General features: G+C 44.4%; 1 protein-coding gene across 4 annotated transcripts in view; it reads left to right on the top strand.

The window, feature by feature from the left end:
* STK26 (serine/threonine kinase 26) overlaps positions 1–21,658 on the top strand; it is a 234,213-nt gene that overhangs the window by 151,725 nt on the left and 60,830 nt on the right. For 2 of the 4 annotated variants that reach the window (XM_086918710.1, XM_086918713.1), the window contains exons 6-8: positions 13,876–14,061; positions 14,560–14,708; positions 14,946–15,048. In XM_086918710.1, coding sequence (XP_086774836.1) covers positions 13,876–14,061; positions 14,560–14,708; positions 14,946–15,048 — 438 coding nt within the window. The remainder of the gene's footprint in view (positions 1–13,875; positions 14,062–14,559; positions 14,709–14,945; positions 15,049–21,658) is intronic. The other 2 variants (XM_086918711.1, XM_086918714.1) reach the window with 1 other exon arrangement.

Below are 21,658 nucleotides of genomic sequence, written 5' to 3'. Positions count from 1 at the left end.
GCGCATGGGCACCCACACCATCGTCAGATTGTTTTTTTCCGCCATCGGGCTCGGATGTGTCAAATCAATCTACAACATCAATATCGTCTTAGACACCGATTCCGGTCGCCCGGGTCGAAGAGAGGATCCACTTCTCCATTCCAGCGCTCATCGGGGCCATTGGGCCTTTGGCTCACGGAAAGAACACCGTTCAAGAAGTGCCCTCAGTGTGGACACAAGTTTCCCCAAACCTACCTGCATGAGGTTTGCAACCTGTGCTTGTCTCCAGAGCACGAGAGTCGAGACTGAGGCCTGTGCTTCGTTCCGGTCCAAGAAAACCATCAGGGACCTTCAAGCTCGAACAGCTATGGAGCAGTCATCGTTGTCGACACCAGACCTCATCATAGGCGAGGCGCCGATCGAGGCAGACGTCAAAGAACAGCAAGAAGGCGTTGCTTCCGAAGCAGAGGGCGCAGCTTCTGGAGCAGAGGATCGATCTGAAGATGACTATCTTCTTCCAGCTGGTCAACAGGTTGTGAGTAAGAGCGTCGACCCTGTTCACCCCCCACATACCGGGACAGGCTTCGGTCCACCCCCATCTTCAGGTCCCGGTGCACACCGATCGAAACTTTCCGACGCCCTGTCTTCAGGCTCTGCAGCGAAGAGAATTAAAAAGCCTCCAGTCGACTCGGGCTCGAGTCAATCTGTCCTTGCCGAAAAGCAGAGAGTGCTTAAGCCGAAGTCAACACTGGCACCGAAGCACCCATCCATACCAAGAGTTACTGAACCGAAGCCAAGCTTGGCACCTAAAGAAGGTTTGAAACCAAGTTCGGCACCGAAAGAGGTTCCAAAGGTTACCGAAACAAAGACGACTCCGGTAACTAAAAAAGCAGACCCAAAAGCGGTTTCCATACCGAAACACACTTCAGCACCAAAAGCGGATGAGTCTAAGCACTCTGCAGCCAAAGCTTCGGATCCAAAAGGTACAGGTCCAAAGAAAAGACAAGTAAAGTCTTCGGAACCGAAATCAACAACTGTTCCAAAGATAATAGACACTGTGAAGCCTAAACCTGACGGTTCCAAACCAGAAAAGTCGGCGCCGAAAAAGGATTTACCTGTAGAAGAGCTTTTTCAGCCTGACGTAAGGCAAAAGACTCTAAAAATTAATCCAAAGACTGGACAGTTGTACACAGTGCCTGAAAAGAGGAAAATGGACTGTCCTTTACCATCTCCTGTTCCTCCAAAGAAACATGTTCAAACTTCCCCTTTAAGACTCTCTCCATCAGAAGTAGAAATACTACCAGATATTTCTTCTGTACACTCACCAGTTAGCACACATAGTATATTACCACGGGAGGAGGACTATGGGGATACATACTCACAACAGAGTTATCAGCAAATCGAAGACATAAATGACCCATATGATATGGCTGGGTCATCAGGTGACCCATGGGAAGATTACAATGCACAAGATGCACCAGATCTACCACAGGACGAGTCATACCCGTCTAGGCAATCTCCACCAGATGACACCATTGGGTTAACACAAATCATCCATAGAGCAGCTACTTTCCATGAAGTAGACCTGCATACAGATCCAATAGAAGAGGATTTTCTTATGGATACACTGTTAACATCACATAAAACCACTACCACACTTCCAATACTTAATGGAGTGGTAAGACACGCACCAGAAATATTTAAAGACCCAGTCAGGGCCAGGATAATTAACCCCAGACTGGAAAAGAAATATAAAGCAGCTCCCTCTGATCCTGCATATATTAAGGGACAGTTGCCACTAGACTTGCTGGTGTTGTCAAATGCGAGAACAAGAGCCAACTCTGACAACGGGGGATGCTCCTCCCCCTGACAAAGAATCAAAGCTTTTAGATGCTTCAGGGAAACGCACACTATCACAAGCTGCCAATATATGGAGGATTGCTAACACTCAAGCTCTGTTAGCAAGATATGACAGAGCTCATTATGATGAGTTAGAGTCACTCATGCAACACCTGCCAGAACAATATAAGGCTAGGGCTGCTGCTTGATACAAGAGGGCAAGGTCATAATTAATACCTCCATAAGATGCGTGTTAGTCACTGCAGACACAGCATCTATGGCAGTAAATACAGGGATACTGTTGCGTAGGCATGCATGGCTAAGAATCTCTGGATTCAAACCAGAAGTACAAGCCAGTATATTAAACCAGCCTTTTGACCAACATCTTTTCGGTCCAAATGTAGACCATGCACTAGAAAAGATGAAAAAAGATACTGATACCGCAAAATCAATGTGAGCTTTACAAACAAAAGCTCATAGACCTTCCTTTCGTCGCTCCTCGTATAGGGGCTCATCTATGGGTTTCCAAACTGACAACTCCTCTACTTACAAACAGCCCAACCAAACCTCGCCCGGTAAGGGATACTATAGAGGAGGGTATAGAGGAAACAACAATAAGGGTAGAGGCAGAGAAAACAACAATCACAACTCCTCTACTCTCAAGCAGTGACTTCCCTTCCATCCCCCAGACCATTCCACTCCGGTTGGAGGAAGATTACAACAGTTCCTACCTGTCTGGAACTCCATCACCACAGACAGGTGGGTGAGACAAATAATTCAGTCCGGTTATTGCCTGGAGCTCACTTCCACTCCCCCAACAACACCACCCAGGGGTTTACTCTTTATTTTCTCATGCCGAAAAAGGACGGGTCTCTCAGACCAATTCTAGATCCAAGACCCCTAAACCAGTACATACATTCAGACCATTTTCATATGGTCACATTACAACAGATTTTACCGTTACTAGAGAAAGGCAACATCCTTGCCACATTAGACCTCAAGGACGCCTAGTTCCACATTCCCATTCATCAGTCTCACAGAAAGTACTTAAGGTTTGTGCTAGAAGGTCAGCACTACCAATTCAAGGTCCTCCCCTTCGGAGTGACAACAGCACCTCGAGTATTCACAAAGTATCTTGCTGTAGTAGCAGCACACTTAAGGGACAACATTCCCGTATTTCCATATCTAGACGACTGGCTAATAAAATCCAAGTCATACAACCAATGTGTACAGCACACGCAGCATCAATCTGCCTACTGCACATGTTGGGGTTTACAGTGACTCAAAAGAAATCACATCTACAGCCATCCCTATCTCAGCAGTACCTAGGTGCCACAATAGATGCCTCCAAAGCCATAGCATACCCTAACTTACTGAGAATACAAGCTCCGCAGAATCTCTTAAAAAAATTCCAAGCACAGCACTCACTGCAAGCTCGAGTGTTCATGCAGCTGATAGGAATGATGGCATCTTGTATTTTCATAGTACCATACGTAAGACTACAAATGCGCCCCATACAAGAATGCTTGCTTGGCAGGTCAGTGGAACCAGGCTCAACAAGAAATAACACATCTGGTGGTGGTAGAAGACCGGACGCATCGCTCTCTGCAATGGTGGAACAACAAAAACCTTTCCAAGGGCCGACCGTTTATAGAACCTGTTCTACAAATAATACTGACCACAGACGCATCTCTCACTAGATGGGGAGCGCACTTACAAAGTCACACAGTACAATGTACGTGGACAACGAAACAAAAAGTACTCCACATAAATTATCTGGAGTTACTAGCAATCTTCCAAGCTCTAAAATCGTTCCAACATTACATAACAAACAAAGCTGTACTATTCCGGACGGACAATATGACCGCAATGTATTACATTCAAAAGCAAGGAGGAACACACTCCCTACAGCTCTCCCGGCTGGAGCAGAGCATTTGGAGATGGGCCATTCCTCAAAACATTTTTCTGTTAGCAGAACATCTACCAGGAGTTCACAATCAATTGGCAGATCTATTAAGTCGTCAGACAACAGATACACGAATGGGAGCTTCGCCGCCAGGTACCCACACCCATTATCCAAAGGCAATGCGGTATGGATGATATGGTCAAACAAATTTGCGTACTCTTTTCCACCTCCCACTAATTCCATTAGTGGTACGCAAACAAAGGCAACATTCTCTCACATTGATTCTCATAGCACCAACGTGGTCGAGACAGCCATGGTACAAAACGCTACTGCAGCTCTCTGTAGTACCACATCACAAACAAAAACTCTCCCCACATCTACTAACACAGAACCATGGAGAGATTATGCACCCAGATCCAATGCAGCTCAATCTAGCGATTTGGCTCCTGAGGTCTTAAAGTTTGGATATCTGAACTTACCTCCTGACTGCATGAATGTCATTAAAGAGGCAAGACGTCCTACCACTAGAGCATGTGTCGCAGCAAAATGGAAAAGATTTGTTCTTTATTGCACAAACAACAACATTAACCCTTTAGAGGTTTCCATACAAAACATCATATGCTATCTTTTACATCTGCAAAGATCTAATTTAGCATACTCTTCAATCAGGTTACATCTTGCTGCTATAGCGGCATATTTCCAAAACAGACATTTGTCATTGTTTAGGGTACCTGCCATCATAGCGTTTATGGAAGGACTCAAACAAATAATTCCTTCGAGAATACCACCTTCTCCAGTATGGAATTTTAATATTGTGCTCACAAGACTTATGGGTCCATCCTTTGAACCATTGCATAAGTGTGAGTTAGTTTCTTACATGGAAAGTTGCTTTTTTAGTAGCAGTTACATCACTAAGAAGAGTGAGTGAGATACAGGCATTAACAATTCAAGAACCATTTGTACAACTTCATCATAATAAAGTGGTTCTCAAGACAAATCCAAAGTTTCTGCCGAAGGTCATTTCACCGTTCCATCTCAATCAATCCATTGAGTTGCCAGTATTTTTTCCACAACCGCAAACGGTTGCAGAAAGAGCTCTACATACATTAGATGAAAAAAAAAAGCGCTTCTCTCCTATTGATAGGACAAAACCTTTTCGTAAAAGTAAACAACGGTGTCCTTTTCTCCTCCACATAAGGGCAATCCTATTTCTAAATCAATCATTGCCAGATGGATTGTTAAGTGCATTCAAATTTGTTACCAAAAAGCAAAACACTCTCTATCCATCCCTCCGTTCATTCTACCCGCAAGATAGGCATTTTTAAGAAACATACCACTAGATGATATCTGTAAAGCAGCTACATGGTCTACTACGCACACATTTACAAAACACTACTGTGCAGATGTGCAGGCAAAACAACAAGCAAGTGTGGGCCAGGCTGTACTGAAAACATTATTTCAAACTACTGCAACAGATGTGGGTGACCGCCGCTAAGGGAGAAACTGCGGTGCAATCTATGCAACAGTGTGTGTTCTGCAGCCCATATACCTCGAACGGAAAATGCTACTTACCAGTATGCATCTGTTCTTGGCATGTAGGGCTGCAGAACCACACACGCCCACCCGCCTCCCAGGCTACTCATATCTGTTCCAGTATTATCTTATTTAGAAACGCAATACATGGTCATTCTTATCTGTAATGATACAACTCCATCATTTGCCCAATGGCGAAAACAATCTGAGGATGGAGTGGATGCCCATGCGCACTACGGTCTAAGTGAGGAGTCACCTAGCAGACAAAGATTCTTCCAAGACAACATCGGGCCCACCACCAGATGGTGATCTAATGCAACAGTGTGTGGTTCTGCAGCCCTACATGCCAAGAACAGATGCATACTGGTAAGTAGCATTTTCCTTCTTCCCAGAGGACTGCATTGACTGCTTTTCTGTAAAAAGTTTGAAGTGTGGAGTTGGGAGTTCTATGAAAAAGCATATAAGTGTGTTGCGATAACAAATTGCATTACTTAACTTTATGCAGGAAATGTCCCAGTTTGGTATCTAGGTATACCACACTGAGTAAGAAAATGAATCTGAAAAGTAACTAAAGCCGTAATCTTAATGGTAACTCTAAAGCAATTATAATAGTAACAGAAAAGTAATTTTTACTGTTAACCTACCTGTAAACAAACCAGTTGCATTTTACTGCATTTCAACTGTATTCAACTGGATTATTCTTGGAAAATATTATGTTCGAGGCATATGAGCTGTAAATCGTATGCTTGTGCACAGATCGCCATCTGGTGTTGGGCTCAAATTTTTGAACTTTGTTTCTGTCTTGGAAGAAGTCTTTGTAGGCACGAGGTAGGTGACTCCTCCTTAGGACGATAGTGCACATGGGATTGACTACATCTCCAGATTGTTATTTTCCACCATAGGGTTCGGATGTGTATTGCGGCACTCCGGTACCGCCTTCAAATCTTTTCGACGCGCAATCATTACACCTTGATGGTATTGTTTTGATCACAGGTTTACCCTTTGACGCACATTGTGAAATCCAACAACTTCGATCAGGAGCTTCGATGCGGGCCAAAAGGGCTACCTGCTCCGACCTCGCCAGCAGTCGATGGAACGGACTCAATTTAAAAAATGCCCCAGATGTGTTGCTAAATTTCCACACACAGATCTATACGTGGTCTATAATCTGTGCCTATCATTGGAGCACGAAGAAAGTAGCTGCGAGGCCCGTCTATCATTCCGATCGAAGAAAACGATTAGTGACAGTCTGGCTGAATGTCACGAGACGCAGCACTAGCCTGGTGCCGGACATTTTCGGAGAACAGTGTGAGTCCCATCAGCCCAGTGCCGAACAAGAGGAAGAAGTCTCCATGTCTGAAGCTGTAGACTCCGAAGACTCGCACATACTCCTGGTCAACGAACTGTGCGTAACGAGCCCCAGGTCACCGAAAAGCCCACTAAGGCTCCAGTTTTACCTTTGCCCTTGGGCCTAGGGAAACACCAAGAACATGGTTCAGATGCCCCGCCTTCCGCCCAGATACCAAACTGAAAGACACACCCTCCGGCTCAGGATTGAGCCGTCTCCATGGTACCGAAACACCATCTCTGCACTGAAAACCAAACCCAAGCATGGACCAGATGTTTTGATACCGGCACCAAAGTAATCTTTGGCACCAAAAGACTCTGACCCGAAAACTCCCAAACCCAAAATTACGGATCCGGCACAAACAAAGCCCAATATCTTCAGAGCCTAAACCAAAAGATAAGACTTCAGATTCAAAACCTAAAGACAAACCTTCGGGACCGAAAGTTACAAAAGACAAGCTTTTACACAAAACTTCGGCGCATAAACAACCTGCACCAAACGTTTCGGAACCAAAAAGACAAACCACTCTTCTTAAGGCTTCAGAGACTAAAATACCCTCTGAAACTACTAAAGAAAAGGACATACCACCTAAAGAACTTCCTTTACAAGAGCCAATGGATCCCAAGCAGAAAAAACTGCTTATTGATACAACAACCGGACATCTTGTAGCAACCCTTCCTAAGAAACGGAAACAGGACATTTCAAAGGAATACCATATACCTCTCATAAAGAGGAAGGACTTGGGTACTAACCCCTCTCCCGCTTACATAACCTCCATCTCCTCCACCTATGAATCCCAAATTACTCATATCTCAATGTAACTCCCCACCACCTGAATTCCCCCCTGAACCACACAAGGATAATGACACAGATAACATTGGTGATGGGGATAATGACCATACCACAGGACCCAGATCCATGGGACGATTATGATAAAGACCCAGATTATAGTAATGATCTGGACCTATATCCGTCCAGACCATCACCACCTGAAGACAATATTGAATTCGCACAACTTATCAATAGGGCTTTTCAATATCATGGAGTGGAATTGCACACTGACCCACTAGAGGAGGATTTCCTCATGGAAACATTCGCTCCATCCCAAAAATCTACTGATACACTGCCAATGCTAAAAGGCATGCTAAAGCACACTAATGAAGTATTCAAGGATCCAGTTAGAGCAAGAATACTTACCCCAAGAGTTGATTTAAAAAATATAAAGCTTCTCCTACTGACCCAGTTTATATTAAGGGTAAAGTGCCCTTGGACTCCCTTGTTGTATCCAATGCCCAGAAGCGAGCCAATTCACAAGCTACAGACGACTCCCCTCCTCCTCCTGATAAGGAGTCAAAGCTTACAGAAGCTTCAGGCAAATGAATTGTACCACAGGCCGCTAATAGTTGGCATATTGCCAATGCGCAACCCCTTCTAGCACGCCATGACAGAGAGCACTATGACGAACTAGAAAAACTAATACAGCATTTACCATATCAATACAAGGGTAAAGCAAACCACCTCGTTCAAGAGGGTAAATTAATTACAAACACCTCTATAAAATGTGCACTAGATGCCGCTGACACAGCATCCTGTGGCATTAATACTGGTATCTTGCTAAGCCTCCATACTTGGCTTCGAAACTCCAGATTTAAGCAAGAGGTACAGTCAGCTATACTAAACCAGCCTTTTGACCAACATCATCTTTTTGGACCAAATGTAGATTCTTCATTAAAAGAAATTAAGAAAGATACAAAAACTGCCAAATCTATGGGAGCCCTACAACTACCCTTTAACAGAGGCTCCTTTTGTCGCTCCTTTTAAAGGGGCGGTGCCAAAACAATGTCATCAGAGAAAACCTCCTCTACTTAAAAAAAAAAATCAACCTTCCTCCTCCTGAGTATACTATCTAGGTGGATATAGAGTAAACAACAATATGGGAAGAGGCAAAAATAATTCCACCCACACTTCCCACTACAACCAAACAGTGGCTCCCCCCACTCCCCCCCCCCCCCCCGCCCTCCTCCCTATACTACCACCCCTCCACTACCCCCAACCATTCTACTCATGTCGGGTGACTCCTATCACAGTTCCTACCTCTCTGGAATCCAATTACAACAGACAAGTGGGTAAGTCAAATTATACAGTATGGTTATTGCCTGGAACTCACTGGTACTCCACCAAACATTCCTCCCAAAGAACGCCCATTGTCCTCAGAACCTCCCACTCTTCTCTAACAAGAGGTTCTCTCTGTTACAAAAACATACTAAAAAACCAGTCCCTTTGCCCTCATAAAGGCACAGGAGTGTAGTCACTGTACTTTCTAATCCCAAAAAAGGACATCTTCCTCAGACCAATACTGGACCTCAGGCCATTAAATCTATACATTGTCAGACCACTTCCACATGGTCACTCTCCAACAGGTACTCCCACTACTTGAACAAGGCAACTTTGTCCACTCTGGACTTAAAGGACGCCTACTTTCATATTCTAATTCACCTCGCTCACAGGAAATATCTCAGGTTTGTGATAGACAGCCAACACTACCATTCAAAGTCCTCCCAATCGGGGTGACCACTGCACCCAGAGTCTTCCCCAGGTGCCTCACAGTAGTGGCAGCTCACTACTGAAGACAACATATTCATACGTCCCTTATCTGGACGAATGACTCATAAAAGCCAAGTCACACAGTAGCTATGTTCAACACACATACAAAACAATCCAGTTGCGTCACTATTTGGGATTCAGTCAACCTCTCCAAATCCCACCTCCAACCGTCCACAAAACGACAATATCTAGGAGCTTCAATAGACACTTCAAAAGCTCTAGCATATCCCAACCAAGTCAGAATAAGCACCATGCAAGCCCTCATATCAAATTTTCAACCTCAACACTCATTACCAGCTTGAGTGTTCATGCAGTTAATCGGCATGATGGCCTCTTGCATTCTCATCGTCCTCCAGATGCGTCCCTTGCAGGAATGTTTGGCACGTCAGTGGAACCAGGCTCAAGGTCAGCTAACGGATCTGGTGTTGGTGGACAGCTGCACACCTCGCTCTCTGCAGTGGTGGAACTCTCAAAACCTTTCCAAAGGGCAGAAGTTCCTCGATCCAGTTTCACAGATAGTGCTGGCAACAGACTCATCGCTCACCGGCTGGGGAGCTTATTTTCAAAATCATTCAGGGCATGTGGACCTCTCAACAAAAACACTACATAAATTACCTGGTATTGCTGGCGATCTTCCTAGCGTTAAAATCCTTTCAACTCCACCTTGTACGCAAAGCTGTCCTGGTCCGTACAAACAACATGACAGCAAACATATACCTCCTTGCAGTACACAATCAGATTGCAGATCTGCTCAGTCGTCAAAGATAGCAGATCCACGAATAGGAACTTCATCCTCCAGTTCTGCTTCCATTCTTTCAAATGAGGGGCTACCCATATATAGACATGTTCGCCAAACACAAACGCAAAATGCCCAAGCTTCGCATCCAGGTATCCACACCCATTTTCCAAAGGCAAATCGCTATGGATTAACTGGTCCGGCAAATTTGCTTGCGCTTTTGCGCCTCTCCCAGTCATTCCTTTAGTGCTTCGGAAGCTCAAACAGCATTCCCTCACAATGATCCTGGTTGCACCAACATGGGCCCGACAGCCATGGTTCACAACCCTCTTGGAACTATCAGTGGTTCCTCATCAAATGCTACGTCCTTCACCCAAGCTTCTTACTCGGAACCATGGAGAAATATGGCATCCAGATCCCAGTAAACTCAACCTTTCGATCTGGCACCTGACATTTTAGAGTTTAACTACCTCCATCTCCCACCAGACTGCATGAACATAATTAAAGAGGCTAGCCGTCCTACCGCTAGAGCTTGCTCTGCCGCAAAGTGGAAAAGATTTGTAATTTACTGTACAAATAACAAAATCAACCCACTAGATGCTTCCATTCAAAACATCATCTGTTAACTTTTGCTTCTACAACAATATAACCTAGGTTATACATCCATTAGACTACATCTCGCTGCAATAGCAGCCTATCTCCAAAACAGACAACACTTGTCTTTGTTTAGAGTACCACCTATCACAGCATTTATGGAAGGACTTAAAAGGGTAATTCCACCTAGAGTTCCACCCTCTCCAGTATTGAACCTAAATGTGGTCCTTACCAGACTCATGGGTCCCCCCTTTGAACCGCTGCATAAATGCGAATTACAATTTCTCACCTGGAAAGTAGCGTTCCTGGTTGTGATCACCTCTCTAAGTCCGTGAACTCCAGGCATTAACCATACTAGAACCATTCCTGCAAATTCATCATAACAGTGGTTTTTAGGACTAACCCATTTTTTTTAACCTAAATTCTTGTCTCCTTTCCACCTTAACAAGTTTGTAGAGCTCCCAGTGTTTTTCCCTCTACCAGACTAAGTAGCAGAATGAGTTCTTCACACGCTAGACGTAAAAAAAGCAATACTTAACTGCATTGAATGAACAAAATTCTTTAGAAAGACTAAACTTTTTGTGGCTTTCTCCCCACCTCATAAAGGCAATCCTATCTCAAAAACAGGGATTGCAAGGTGGATCGTTGAATGCATCCAAATAAGCTATGCTAAAGCCAAACGCACCTTAACCATTCCGCCTAGAGCTCACTCCACACGTAAACTAGGGGTGTCTATGGCATTCTTAGGGAGCATTCCTCTAGATGACAACTGCTAAGCAGCAACTTGGTCTACACCACACACTTTCACAAAGCCTTATTGTGTACACGTGCAAGCAAAACAACAAGCTTGTGAGGGCCAGGCTGTATTAAGAACACTTTTTCAAACCACTGCAACAGATACAGGTAGCCACCACTAAGGAGGTAACTGCTGTATAGCCTATGCACAAGTATACGATCTACAGCTCATATGTCTCGATCGGGAAAATGCTACTTACCAGTATGCATCTATTCTTGGCATGTAGAGCTGTAGATTCGTATACGCCCAATCGCCTGCCGGCATACCTCTATCTGTTCCAGTACTACCTTACTTAGATACATTACATATGGACATCCTTTTCGATTTCTTACTAACTCCATCATAACACTCCATGGCAAAACAATCTGGAGATGTAGTCGATGCCCATGCGCGCTATTGTCCTAAGGAGGAGTCGCCTAACTCGTGACTACAAAGATTTCTTCCAAGACAAAAACAAAGTGCACACATCCAAGCCCATCACCAAATGGTGATGTATGCACACGTATACAAATCTACAGCTCTACATGCCAAGAACAGATGCATACTGGTATGTAGCATTTTCCCTCACCTGCACCAGGCCTGGCTTGGTTCTAGAAATAAAATGCAACCTATTAATATTTTCATTCAAACAAATTGGTCAGAGTTCAGTCTTGGAGTGTGTGACATCATTTCTTGCCTAAGTGTGTACAATAAATGCTTAACACTACCCTCTGATAAAGCCTTACTGTCCTCCCTACCACGAATAGAGAGTAAGGTATTATCTACTTTAGCCTCTGGCTACCTATGGGTATCCACTGGACTCTGTACACACTATACCTTACTTTGGGATAGTATATACATAGCCAGCTTCCTACAGCCACCGTTCACAGGGCTGTGCTGTTTCCCAGGTTCACGCAGAGTCTGTGAAGGCCTGATGGGTACAATGAGGGTTGCGCCAATTAGTAGCGGGGGCTCTTCCCGGTGCAGGGGGGTATTGTGCAAGGTCCCCAAGGGGGTGGGCAGCGATGACTACTGCAAGGAATCCCCTGATGAGCAGCGGGATATAGGTCCCAGGCCCAAGGACAGGTATCAGCCGACATTCACCACTTTTGAGGCGCCTGCAAGGTTGGTGGTCGCCTGTTTTGGAGGTTGCGGTGTTGTCATCTCTCTCCTCTGCAAGTGCATCGCCAGACAAGTGCCAGGGACGATTGCTTCATGGCTACCCTGCGAGGCGACGGACACCAAATGCATACTGGCGGCAGTGAGGGGTCGCCAACTCGTTTAGGTTCTTATTGGAGCCCACATCACCCCTCAGTGAGCCCCCCGACCCGGAGCAGGCCAATGTAAGACGGCGATGCTGTTGCGTGCGGCATCGGGGATGCCTGCCACAGAGCTGTTGAGCAGGCAGAGGGGACACCGACTGTGTCCCAACAGCCCTCGCTCTGCTCGGAGATGTCCAGCACCACCAAACCTAAATTCAAGTCAGAAGTGGGGCTTTATAATGCTTTAGGGCCTGAGAGCTGCAAGAGCTCCGACAATCCATGTCCTATGTTATTCCCGGTCAGGCCACACCCCCTTCCATTAGGTTTTGATGCTTGTTAATCATTAACTAAGATTTCCCCGTGTTAAATATAGTAAATACTCGGACCATGCCTCTTAATATATATTCAGGAGCTGAATCACTACGAATGTTTTCTATGAAACGTTCTCTACTAAGTAGCCCTCTTATGGCTCTTCTCAGCTCACACTCCATATGCCAATATAGGTTATCCCTTACCCAGCAAAACTGCTGGAACGTGTAGTTGTCTGGAGACGAATAACTTATTTTAACCTGATCAGGGACTACTTGTGCCCAAATCGTAGAATGTACACTTCAAAGTACTTCCTCTTTGTAAAGTCCTCACTCGCTACCCAATACTTCACTACCAGATACTTTTGGGGCAGAGGTCTCAACTTGGATTTTTTCAGCTTAGTTGACAGATCGGTTTATGCCTTCACCCTGCTGTCTATACATCCCAAGCTGCTCTGCTGCTCGTATCCCTAGCACAGCTGAACCTACAGAGAACACGAACTGCTACCAGTTCCTTGTTTCTCTGTTCTAGTACCGTCAGGTTGATGCCTCCACCTTGGTCTTCCACTTAAGCTCAAAATATCTTGAAATATATCATTTTCCTCCAACTCAAATATGCCCGTTTTTCACTCTGCACACCTTTAGCACAATTATTTCCAGTTGCATGCTTATCTCTTGAACATCTGTGTACAAACCATAATGTCCACTACCACTCCTCACTTCTCCATTCCAGGGTATCCTATCGACGCTCAGTATGACCTGCGGTATGATTTTATTTTTAACCTCAACACCTCTGTTAGAATTGATCATAGTTGAAATGAAGTTGTTGAACAATGAATGGTATGTTTTTTACATGACTGAGCATGTTTATTTCATCAGAAGTTGATTGTCATACAGTGCTTTTACCATCACTTTTGTATCTTTCCTTCTACTTCTTGTATGAAAATTGACCTTGTTTTTTTGTATTTTTATTTCTAATTGTATTTTGCAGGCTGACATATGGTCGTTGGGAATTACTGCTATTGAGCTTGCCAAAGGGGAGCCGCCTAATTCTGATATGCATCCAATGAGAGTTCTCTTTCTTATTCCAAAAAATAATCCACCAACCCTTTTAGGCGAGTTCAGCAAACCATTCAAAGAGTTTATTGATGCGTGTTTGAATAAGGATCCTACTTTTGTGAGTATTTCGTATTCTTTTCAATGACACGATTTACCTCGAATGTTGTCTTCTGAATTTTTGTTTGCGATTTTTACTTCATTAAAGCCACTGTTATGAATGATTCTTATAAACCGCTCATATGCAGGGGTAGGCAGCAATTAAAGTGAGCATTGTGCTGTAAATCTCCATTGTAGCAAGGATGCATTGACGTGCATCTTTATTTCAAGCCAGTCTAGTGCTGCTTTTTGTATGCAAGACCATTATTATGACAATTTGTCTGTTTGTGCTGCTCGGTTACCACAGTTTCCCCACTGATCTGGCTGACCTGCATCAGTAGAACATGATTACTGCACTAAATATTTTTAGTATCCCTGACATGTGACTCAACAGTATGTGGAGCCTTAATTACAGAAAAAATCACTGAAGCTCATTGCAAGATTGATTTACAAATGCTGGTCACTAAATTATCTGTGGTGCAGTCTGTGCATAGTTTTTACTTGTCTACTTTTGATGCAGCGTCCTACTGCTAAAGAACTGCTAAAGCACAAATTCATTGTCAAGAATGCCAAGAGGACTTCCTATCTGACAGAGTTGATTGATAGGTTCAAGAGATGGAAGGCGGAAGGCCACAGTGATGATGATTCAGACTCTGGGGACTCTGACTCGTAAGTTTAAAGCCAATTGCTATTGAATTTTAGAGATAATGTTGTTCCTTGCTAAACCTGAAATATACCACTTAATTAATTCAATGTGTGCTATTTTGGCTAGGTCTTTAATAGTTTTTCATATAGATTCCTGAATGTATGTCTAGTGACAGCAATTCATAGAGGTTTTAGCATAAAGGATAACCTCATTGCTGTTGGTGTCCTTAACTTCGTACTGTTTTTTTGTCATTTTTGTAGGGAATCCAGCAACAAGGAGAATCTTTCTCATCCTGAATGGAATTTTACTACTGTTCGCAAGAAGCCCGATGCCAAGAACATGCAGAATGGAACAGTATGTTCAGTAAGAGACTCTTTGGATAGGGAGGAGAGTTTTTGTGGCTTGATGAAATTGACATCACAGTTCTGTTTTATCTCTGCAAGCTATGTAAATGCAATTTGAAGCACTCTAGAAATGTGTCATAATATCTAAGGCCATCTTACTGTTACCAAAGTAATGAAAAGGAGTGGTGACATTTTGGAAGTGGATTAGTGGGAGTCAGTGGGGAGAATATACTCGCTGTTGAAAATCACATTAACTTGAAAGAGAAAGGAAATCTGCGATTGGTGCTAATAAGATCCTATCCCTAGGCTTGAAACGATTATTCCTTTCATGTATTCCTCTTGAGAACACTTGCTTGACTTCTTGTCTTGGTGGCTTTCTACACGTTTCTTCATCCTCATGCATGTGTGAAAACGACCCCACTACAGTGGCATCTTTACACTAGTTAAATCAAAATCCATAGCAGTGTATTTGACAAGCTACAGCCAAATTTCTTCTGATTTTAGCAGCAGTGGTAAGCATCATTCAAGTTCAAATTTTTATTATAATTTAGAAACTGAGGTCCACATAAATACAGGTATAAGTTATACAAGGAATAATACATACAGTCTAAAAATTTTCCGAATTAAAAAAAAAAAAACAGGACGACGCCATTTAGAATACAACGTACTCTAAGAAAAGTGCAAATCCGCAGTTGGGACAGTCAACCATTATAATGCGATTCTTAGACTGTACAGGAAACTATACATTCTTAGTGAAATACAGCAGATTAATAGTGCAAAAGGGCAAAGGAAAAACGCAGGAAAAAATAAATTCACCTACTTTGCAATGCTAATACAGTACTTATATTATGCAATACATCATATTTAAGGGATAATGCCTAGTCCACAAGTGCAAAGCCGAATACAGTTAATATGAAATTACACTATAGAACATATTTAAAACATGTATACATTTTTGTACAATCTATTTCTGATTGGGGGGAAAAACATTCTTGTGGCCTCCGCTGCCGAAGTTATGTTGTGCTTTATAAACAGTGATCTTGGCAATTAATGGCGCAGTGAGCGTAGCAGAGAACAAACCAATATCACATGGTTTACATTTTGAACGTAGTTCCAACAAGGGTCACAGAACCTTTCATCCCTGGGTATACCTTCCCATGATCCTGTGAATTCGAAATGGAAGTAAATTCAACCTTAGCAGTAAAACAGTTCTACGCACACCATGGGGAAGGTTTCATAGAACATACGGTTGAGGTTTTTACAAATACTGCTCTCAACTACAATTTCATTCCAAGCGTACTGAGCACAAATTACTGTGTCCCTTTCCAGCTAACTACATAAGTAGAATTTTTTTTTATCAGATATTTTAAAATAAGCTTCAGGAGGGGCGCCACCTCATTCTGAGCAATTTCGAACGAATCCAGAGCTTTCTTATGGTTTTAAAAGAGGGCACTTCTTCCCTTCAAGCTATGAAATATCTCCTATTTTGGTGCAGCACTTGTAGAGCACGAGTCACTGTTCAGTAAGTTCTTCCCCCACCTTTTAACAACTGCAATAGCAAACACATTTGTGGGGAGGAGCCCAAATTCAAGCCAAAGGGCAAAAGGAACAGCTGAAAAATTGAAATTCTAGATTTGTCGCCAGATTGCTCCTTCAACCTTCTAAAAAAGGACCAATACTGCTCCTTCATTACTTCAAAGGCATAACTCCGTGAAGGCTTGTTTTTAATCTTCTAGAACGCCAAAACATGGACATGAGCAAAATCCCTTTGACCACAACACTATAGTCTGTGAATGGCTGAAGCTTGATATAATGCCTTACTTCCACACCTACTGATTTGATTCTTATTTAAGCAATTACTGGAAATAATTCTACCAAGATAGGGTTACATCTTTACCACTTCCAACTTATCGTTCCCCAAGAACCAATATAAATCCTTCCTAATTTAATTCGGTTTCAATAGCGGCCATCTTTGATTGGGGAAGAGTCACCACGCACCCTAGCGGACAGCATAAAAAGGGAAGGGCATGTCTCCGCGCACCGGACGCGTACAGCGGACGCGCCTAATCTGCGCCGGAGTCGTTCCAGAGTCCTGCCCGTCTGCGCCCGTCCGCGACCAGGACGCGGCCGTGGCTAATCACTATGCCGAGCCTATTACACATTCCCCATTTAGGTATGATAAAAGAGCTTTACTTAAATTAAGGCAACAGCATTGTGGTTGCCTTCATGCTATCCCCTATGACCTTACAACCCGCACCTTCCCGTGCATGCTCTGTAAATACGATCAGGCAGAAAGGACCTCTGTGATTCATTGTCCTCTTAAAGGTAGCACTAAACGGGCCCCAACCTCTAGTAAAAACATTACCATCAAAGCGCGCCTCATTAACTGCCGCTCTCTTGTTAAACACTCGTTGGATATAGCTCAATCCCTTTCAGATAACAAATGGGATATCCTCTTTCTCACGGAGACATGGTTAGGAGATAAAACTAACCCTGCTCTGTCCCTTGCCATTCCCCCTGAGAATCACATTCTTTGCGCTAACAGACAAAGCTACAACCGCGGCGGAGGGATCGCTATTATTTTTAGATCATTATGGACCATCTCCTCTTTTTCTTATAATCAAATGGAATCCATAGAAGCACTCCCTTTTTGTATCAATCTAGCAGCCAACACCACCCTTACAGGTTTATTAGTATACCGCCCCCCTAAGTCAAAGGTCTCTTTCCTTCCGGACTTCTTGGATTAAGTCCTCCAGGCTAGCTCTTGCTACGCCAACTTCACTCTACTCGGAGATCTTAATCTCCATGTGGAGGACGCCTCCGACCCCACAAGTTCTAATTTCCTCACCACACTTTCAGATGGCGGACTAACCCCTTTGATCTCCTGTCCTACCCAAAAAGCGGGTCACACTCTTGACCTCATATGATCCAACCTTGCAGACCTTACAGCTGGTGTTCCCTACCCTGTGATCTGGTCCGACCACTTTTTTTATCCCATTTTCCACTACTCTACCCCATCTAGTAAGACCACAAGTATCAGCTAAAACCTTTGGTTGTAACTGGAGTAAGATTTCCTCAGATAGCATAGGAGTGCAACTGGCCTCAACCACCCCCATGGAGGCCATCAATTTAGATTCCAGGTTGAATAATTTCTACAACTGGATCTCCTCTGCTATAGATTCTATTGCTCCTATTAGGCCTATCAAAACATTCCGCTCTGTCCCTTCCTCAACCTGGTATTCAGATGAACTACGAAAGTGTAAGTCTGCCTGTAGACGCCTGGAGAGACGTTGGAGACAATCATACTCTCCAGACAGTAAACTAAAATATAAATCAGCTCTCAAAAACTATAAGAAAAAGATTATTGATCATAAGACAGTACCTAGAGGAAAAAATTAACAGAGCCCAAGGTTCTGCGAGACAAATTTTCAATACTGTAAGATCTTTTACAAACTCCCTGGCCCTCCTACAACAGCCCCCGATATCGTTTATCAGACTTTTTTGAGGAAATAATTGCCACCATTTATGATTTTTTTTTCCCTGCAATAACCGCACCGACCTCACTGATAACCCACCAGTGTACCCAAATCCCAGCCTCGAACCTTCCCAGATTTTTTCGGATTTTGAAGAGATCTCTCTTGATAGTTCTTTGGCAGAACTAGCTTCAGACGAGGATATAGCACGGAATCGGCACTAATCGAGATGGCTGACGCTGTTCGATGGAAACTTGACGCAGGATCGAGGGTGGTGTTGGTGCTGCTGGATTTATTAGCAGCGTTCGACACAGTCTCTCATCCTGTCCTCATCGACCGTCTACACTCGAAAGGCATCCAAGGCCAGGCCCTGAAATGGGTATCTACTTTTCTGTCCAACCGTACACAGACGGTCTACACTCCTCCTTTCACCTCAGAAAACCGTCCACTCAAGTGGGGAGCCCCTCAAGGCTCCTCCTTGAGCCCCCTTCTTGTTAATGTTTATTTCTCCCCCCTGGCCGAGCTGATTGCTCAATCTTGAATCAAAGCCACCTCATACGCGGATGACATCCAACTGCTATTTTCCTATGATACCATCTAAGTCTACATTGGATCCTTTAAAAGACTGCTTACGCAAAGTCGCATATTGGATGGATGAGAACTGTCTCCGACTTAATGCTGGGTTCGAGGCATGTGGGCTGCTGAATTCATACCTGTGCATAGATCGCCGCCTAGTGTTGGGTCCGGATGATTGCACATTGTTGTCCTGGAAGAGTCTTTGAAGTATCACGAGATAGGTGGCTCCTCCCCTGGACTACAGTGCGCATGGGCATCCTCGCCATCCTCAGATTGTTTTTTTCCGCCATTGGGTTCGGATGTATATTTGTTAACTCAAGTTCGGAATCGATAGAAAACTTTATATTTGGCCAAAAGGCCTCTAGGTATCGTCGGTATTGTCTTTGCGATCTGTGCCGAGTACTCGTTCCAGCTCAATCCTCGAGCCGGACGTCAAGAAGAGCCGCGTGGCTATTCAGCACAATAGGCCCGGTCGACGCCAGAGGCCTTATCGACGATCGATGATGGAACGGAGCCCATTCAAGAGTTGACCCGTTTGCAACTCCAAGTATCCTCACATCAATGTCCACCCAGTGTGCAACAACTGCCTGTCTCCGGATCACGATGAAGCCAGCTGTATGGCTTGTTCTTGGTTCCGATCCAAGAAAACACTTCGCCTTCGACGCGCGGCGTGGAAGGAAGCCCAGCAGACAGCACCTGACCCGGTGAACATCTTCGATGCTGAAGAAGATGAGGGGGTCGAGCAAGAGGTTCAAGGGAACCTGTCTGATCCTGCATCAGAGATTGACTCCAGTTATGACGCAGAGGATGAGGAGATGGTCGAAAATGAAGACGTCGACGAGGTAGGAGACGACGATGAGGCCTTTGGGGCCGTAGAAGATAGCTCGAGCGAGGAGCTAGGCCCAACCGTTGGTATGGGGGCCGAGACTAAAACACTCTATAAGGCTCAGGTTGAGGGATCGCCACAAGGCCTTACCCAAGATCAAGCGCATAGTTCTACAGCCTCGCTTCAAGGCCCAGCTACGGACAATTCAAAAGAGCCATCGGTTGACCGATCGAAATCGAAACAAAAAACATCGGTGACTACAAAACCGAAAGCACTGGAAACAAAATCTAAACCAAAAGTACAACTTACTTTGATCGGATCGAAGGCTTCTGAACCATCGGCTCCGACGAAACAAGAGTGCTATCGACCCGGAGAGGTTGCTAAAGGGTGTCGAGCCGAAGGCCGGGGCACCGAAAAAGAAGGTCAAGGACATCGACCCAAAGAAGTTGGCGCCGAAGACCGTAGACATAAACAAAGGACTGAAACACAGAACGTTCTCTAGCCTAAGCATCGACTCGACAAAGCAAAGTTCAGCAAAGACCTCGAGCCCAAAACAAGCAGTGGCTCTAAGGACCCCGTCGAGTCAACACAACCATCCGCCTCTTTTTCAAAGTAGGTGTTGGACTCGCTGCAGCGCATTAAGGAGAAAGCTATAGCTGTCGGACCGAAGGCCACTCCACCCCCAAAGACAGTCAGTAAGACTCCAAAGGCATCGGCACCGATTTAAGTTTATACTTACCGCCACCAGTGACACCTAAGGCGTTCGCCCCTAAGACAGGCATTGAAGTGGCCAAAAAGGTGTCCATGGGGCAAAAGCCTACAACTACTGAAGGGGCCACAAAGCATCGACAACCTCTGCAGGAAGATCAGTCGAGGCAATTCATTGACGCGGAGACTGGTAGACTTTCCATTTACAAGCGAAAGATCGCCCCAGAACAGCCTATGGAGTCGTATAAAATTCCATTAAAGAAAAAAGGGATTCTGCAACATCACCTTCTTTTTGAACCTCTACAACAATATGGACAAGAACCTGCTCCTTTTTCACCCGCACATTCAGATGTAGATGTAGGGGATGATGACAATGAGGATTACAGTTATCCTGTAGACACTGATCCAGAAGACCACACTGAACTCTGGACAGACACTGTTGACCCAGCGGAGCCACAAAATGACCCTGACAGTCATATCTATGCTGTTAAAACCTCACCTACAGAAGACACGGCTGCGTTTAACGCACTTATTTAGAGGGCAGCAAAAAATCACGATGTCCAACTCCATGCTGACCCTATTGAAGAGGTCTTTTTATTTGACACCTTCTCAACCTCCGAGAGAACTGTCAAGACTCTACCCATGCTAAAAGGTGTCCTGAAACACGGTAGGGACATCTTTAAGGAGACTACAAGGGCAAGAGAGGTAAACCCCAGGATTGAAAAAAAATACAAACCAGCACCTGTGGACCCTACATATATCAGGGGACGGTTGCCATTGGACTCTCTGGTTGTTTCAAATGCTCGTAAAAGAGCGAACTCTCTGACCACGGGTGATGCTCTTCCACCTGACAAGGAATCTAAAGTGCTAGAAGCCTCAGGGAAAAGGGTGGCAGCTCAAGCGGCCAATGTCTGGCGAATCTCCAACACACAGGCACTCTTAGCCAGATACGACAGGGCTCATTATGATACACTTGAGACCCTGTTAAAACACTTGCCAGATGAGTATAAGGAGGCAGCAGAAATGCTAATACAAGAAGGAAAACC

This window comes from Lissotriton vulgaris, chromosome 4_1, assembly GCF_964263255.1.
Source record: "Lissotriton vulgaris chromosome 4_1, aLisVul1.2, whole genome shotgun sequence".
NCBI classification, from domain to species: domain Eukaryota; kingdom Metazoa; phylum Chordata; class Amphibia; order Caudata; family Salamandridae; genus Lissotriton; species Lissotriton vulgaris.
This window is presented reverse-complemented; position numbering and strand designations above follow the sequence as displayed.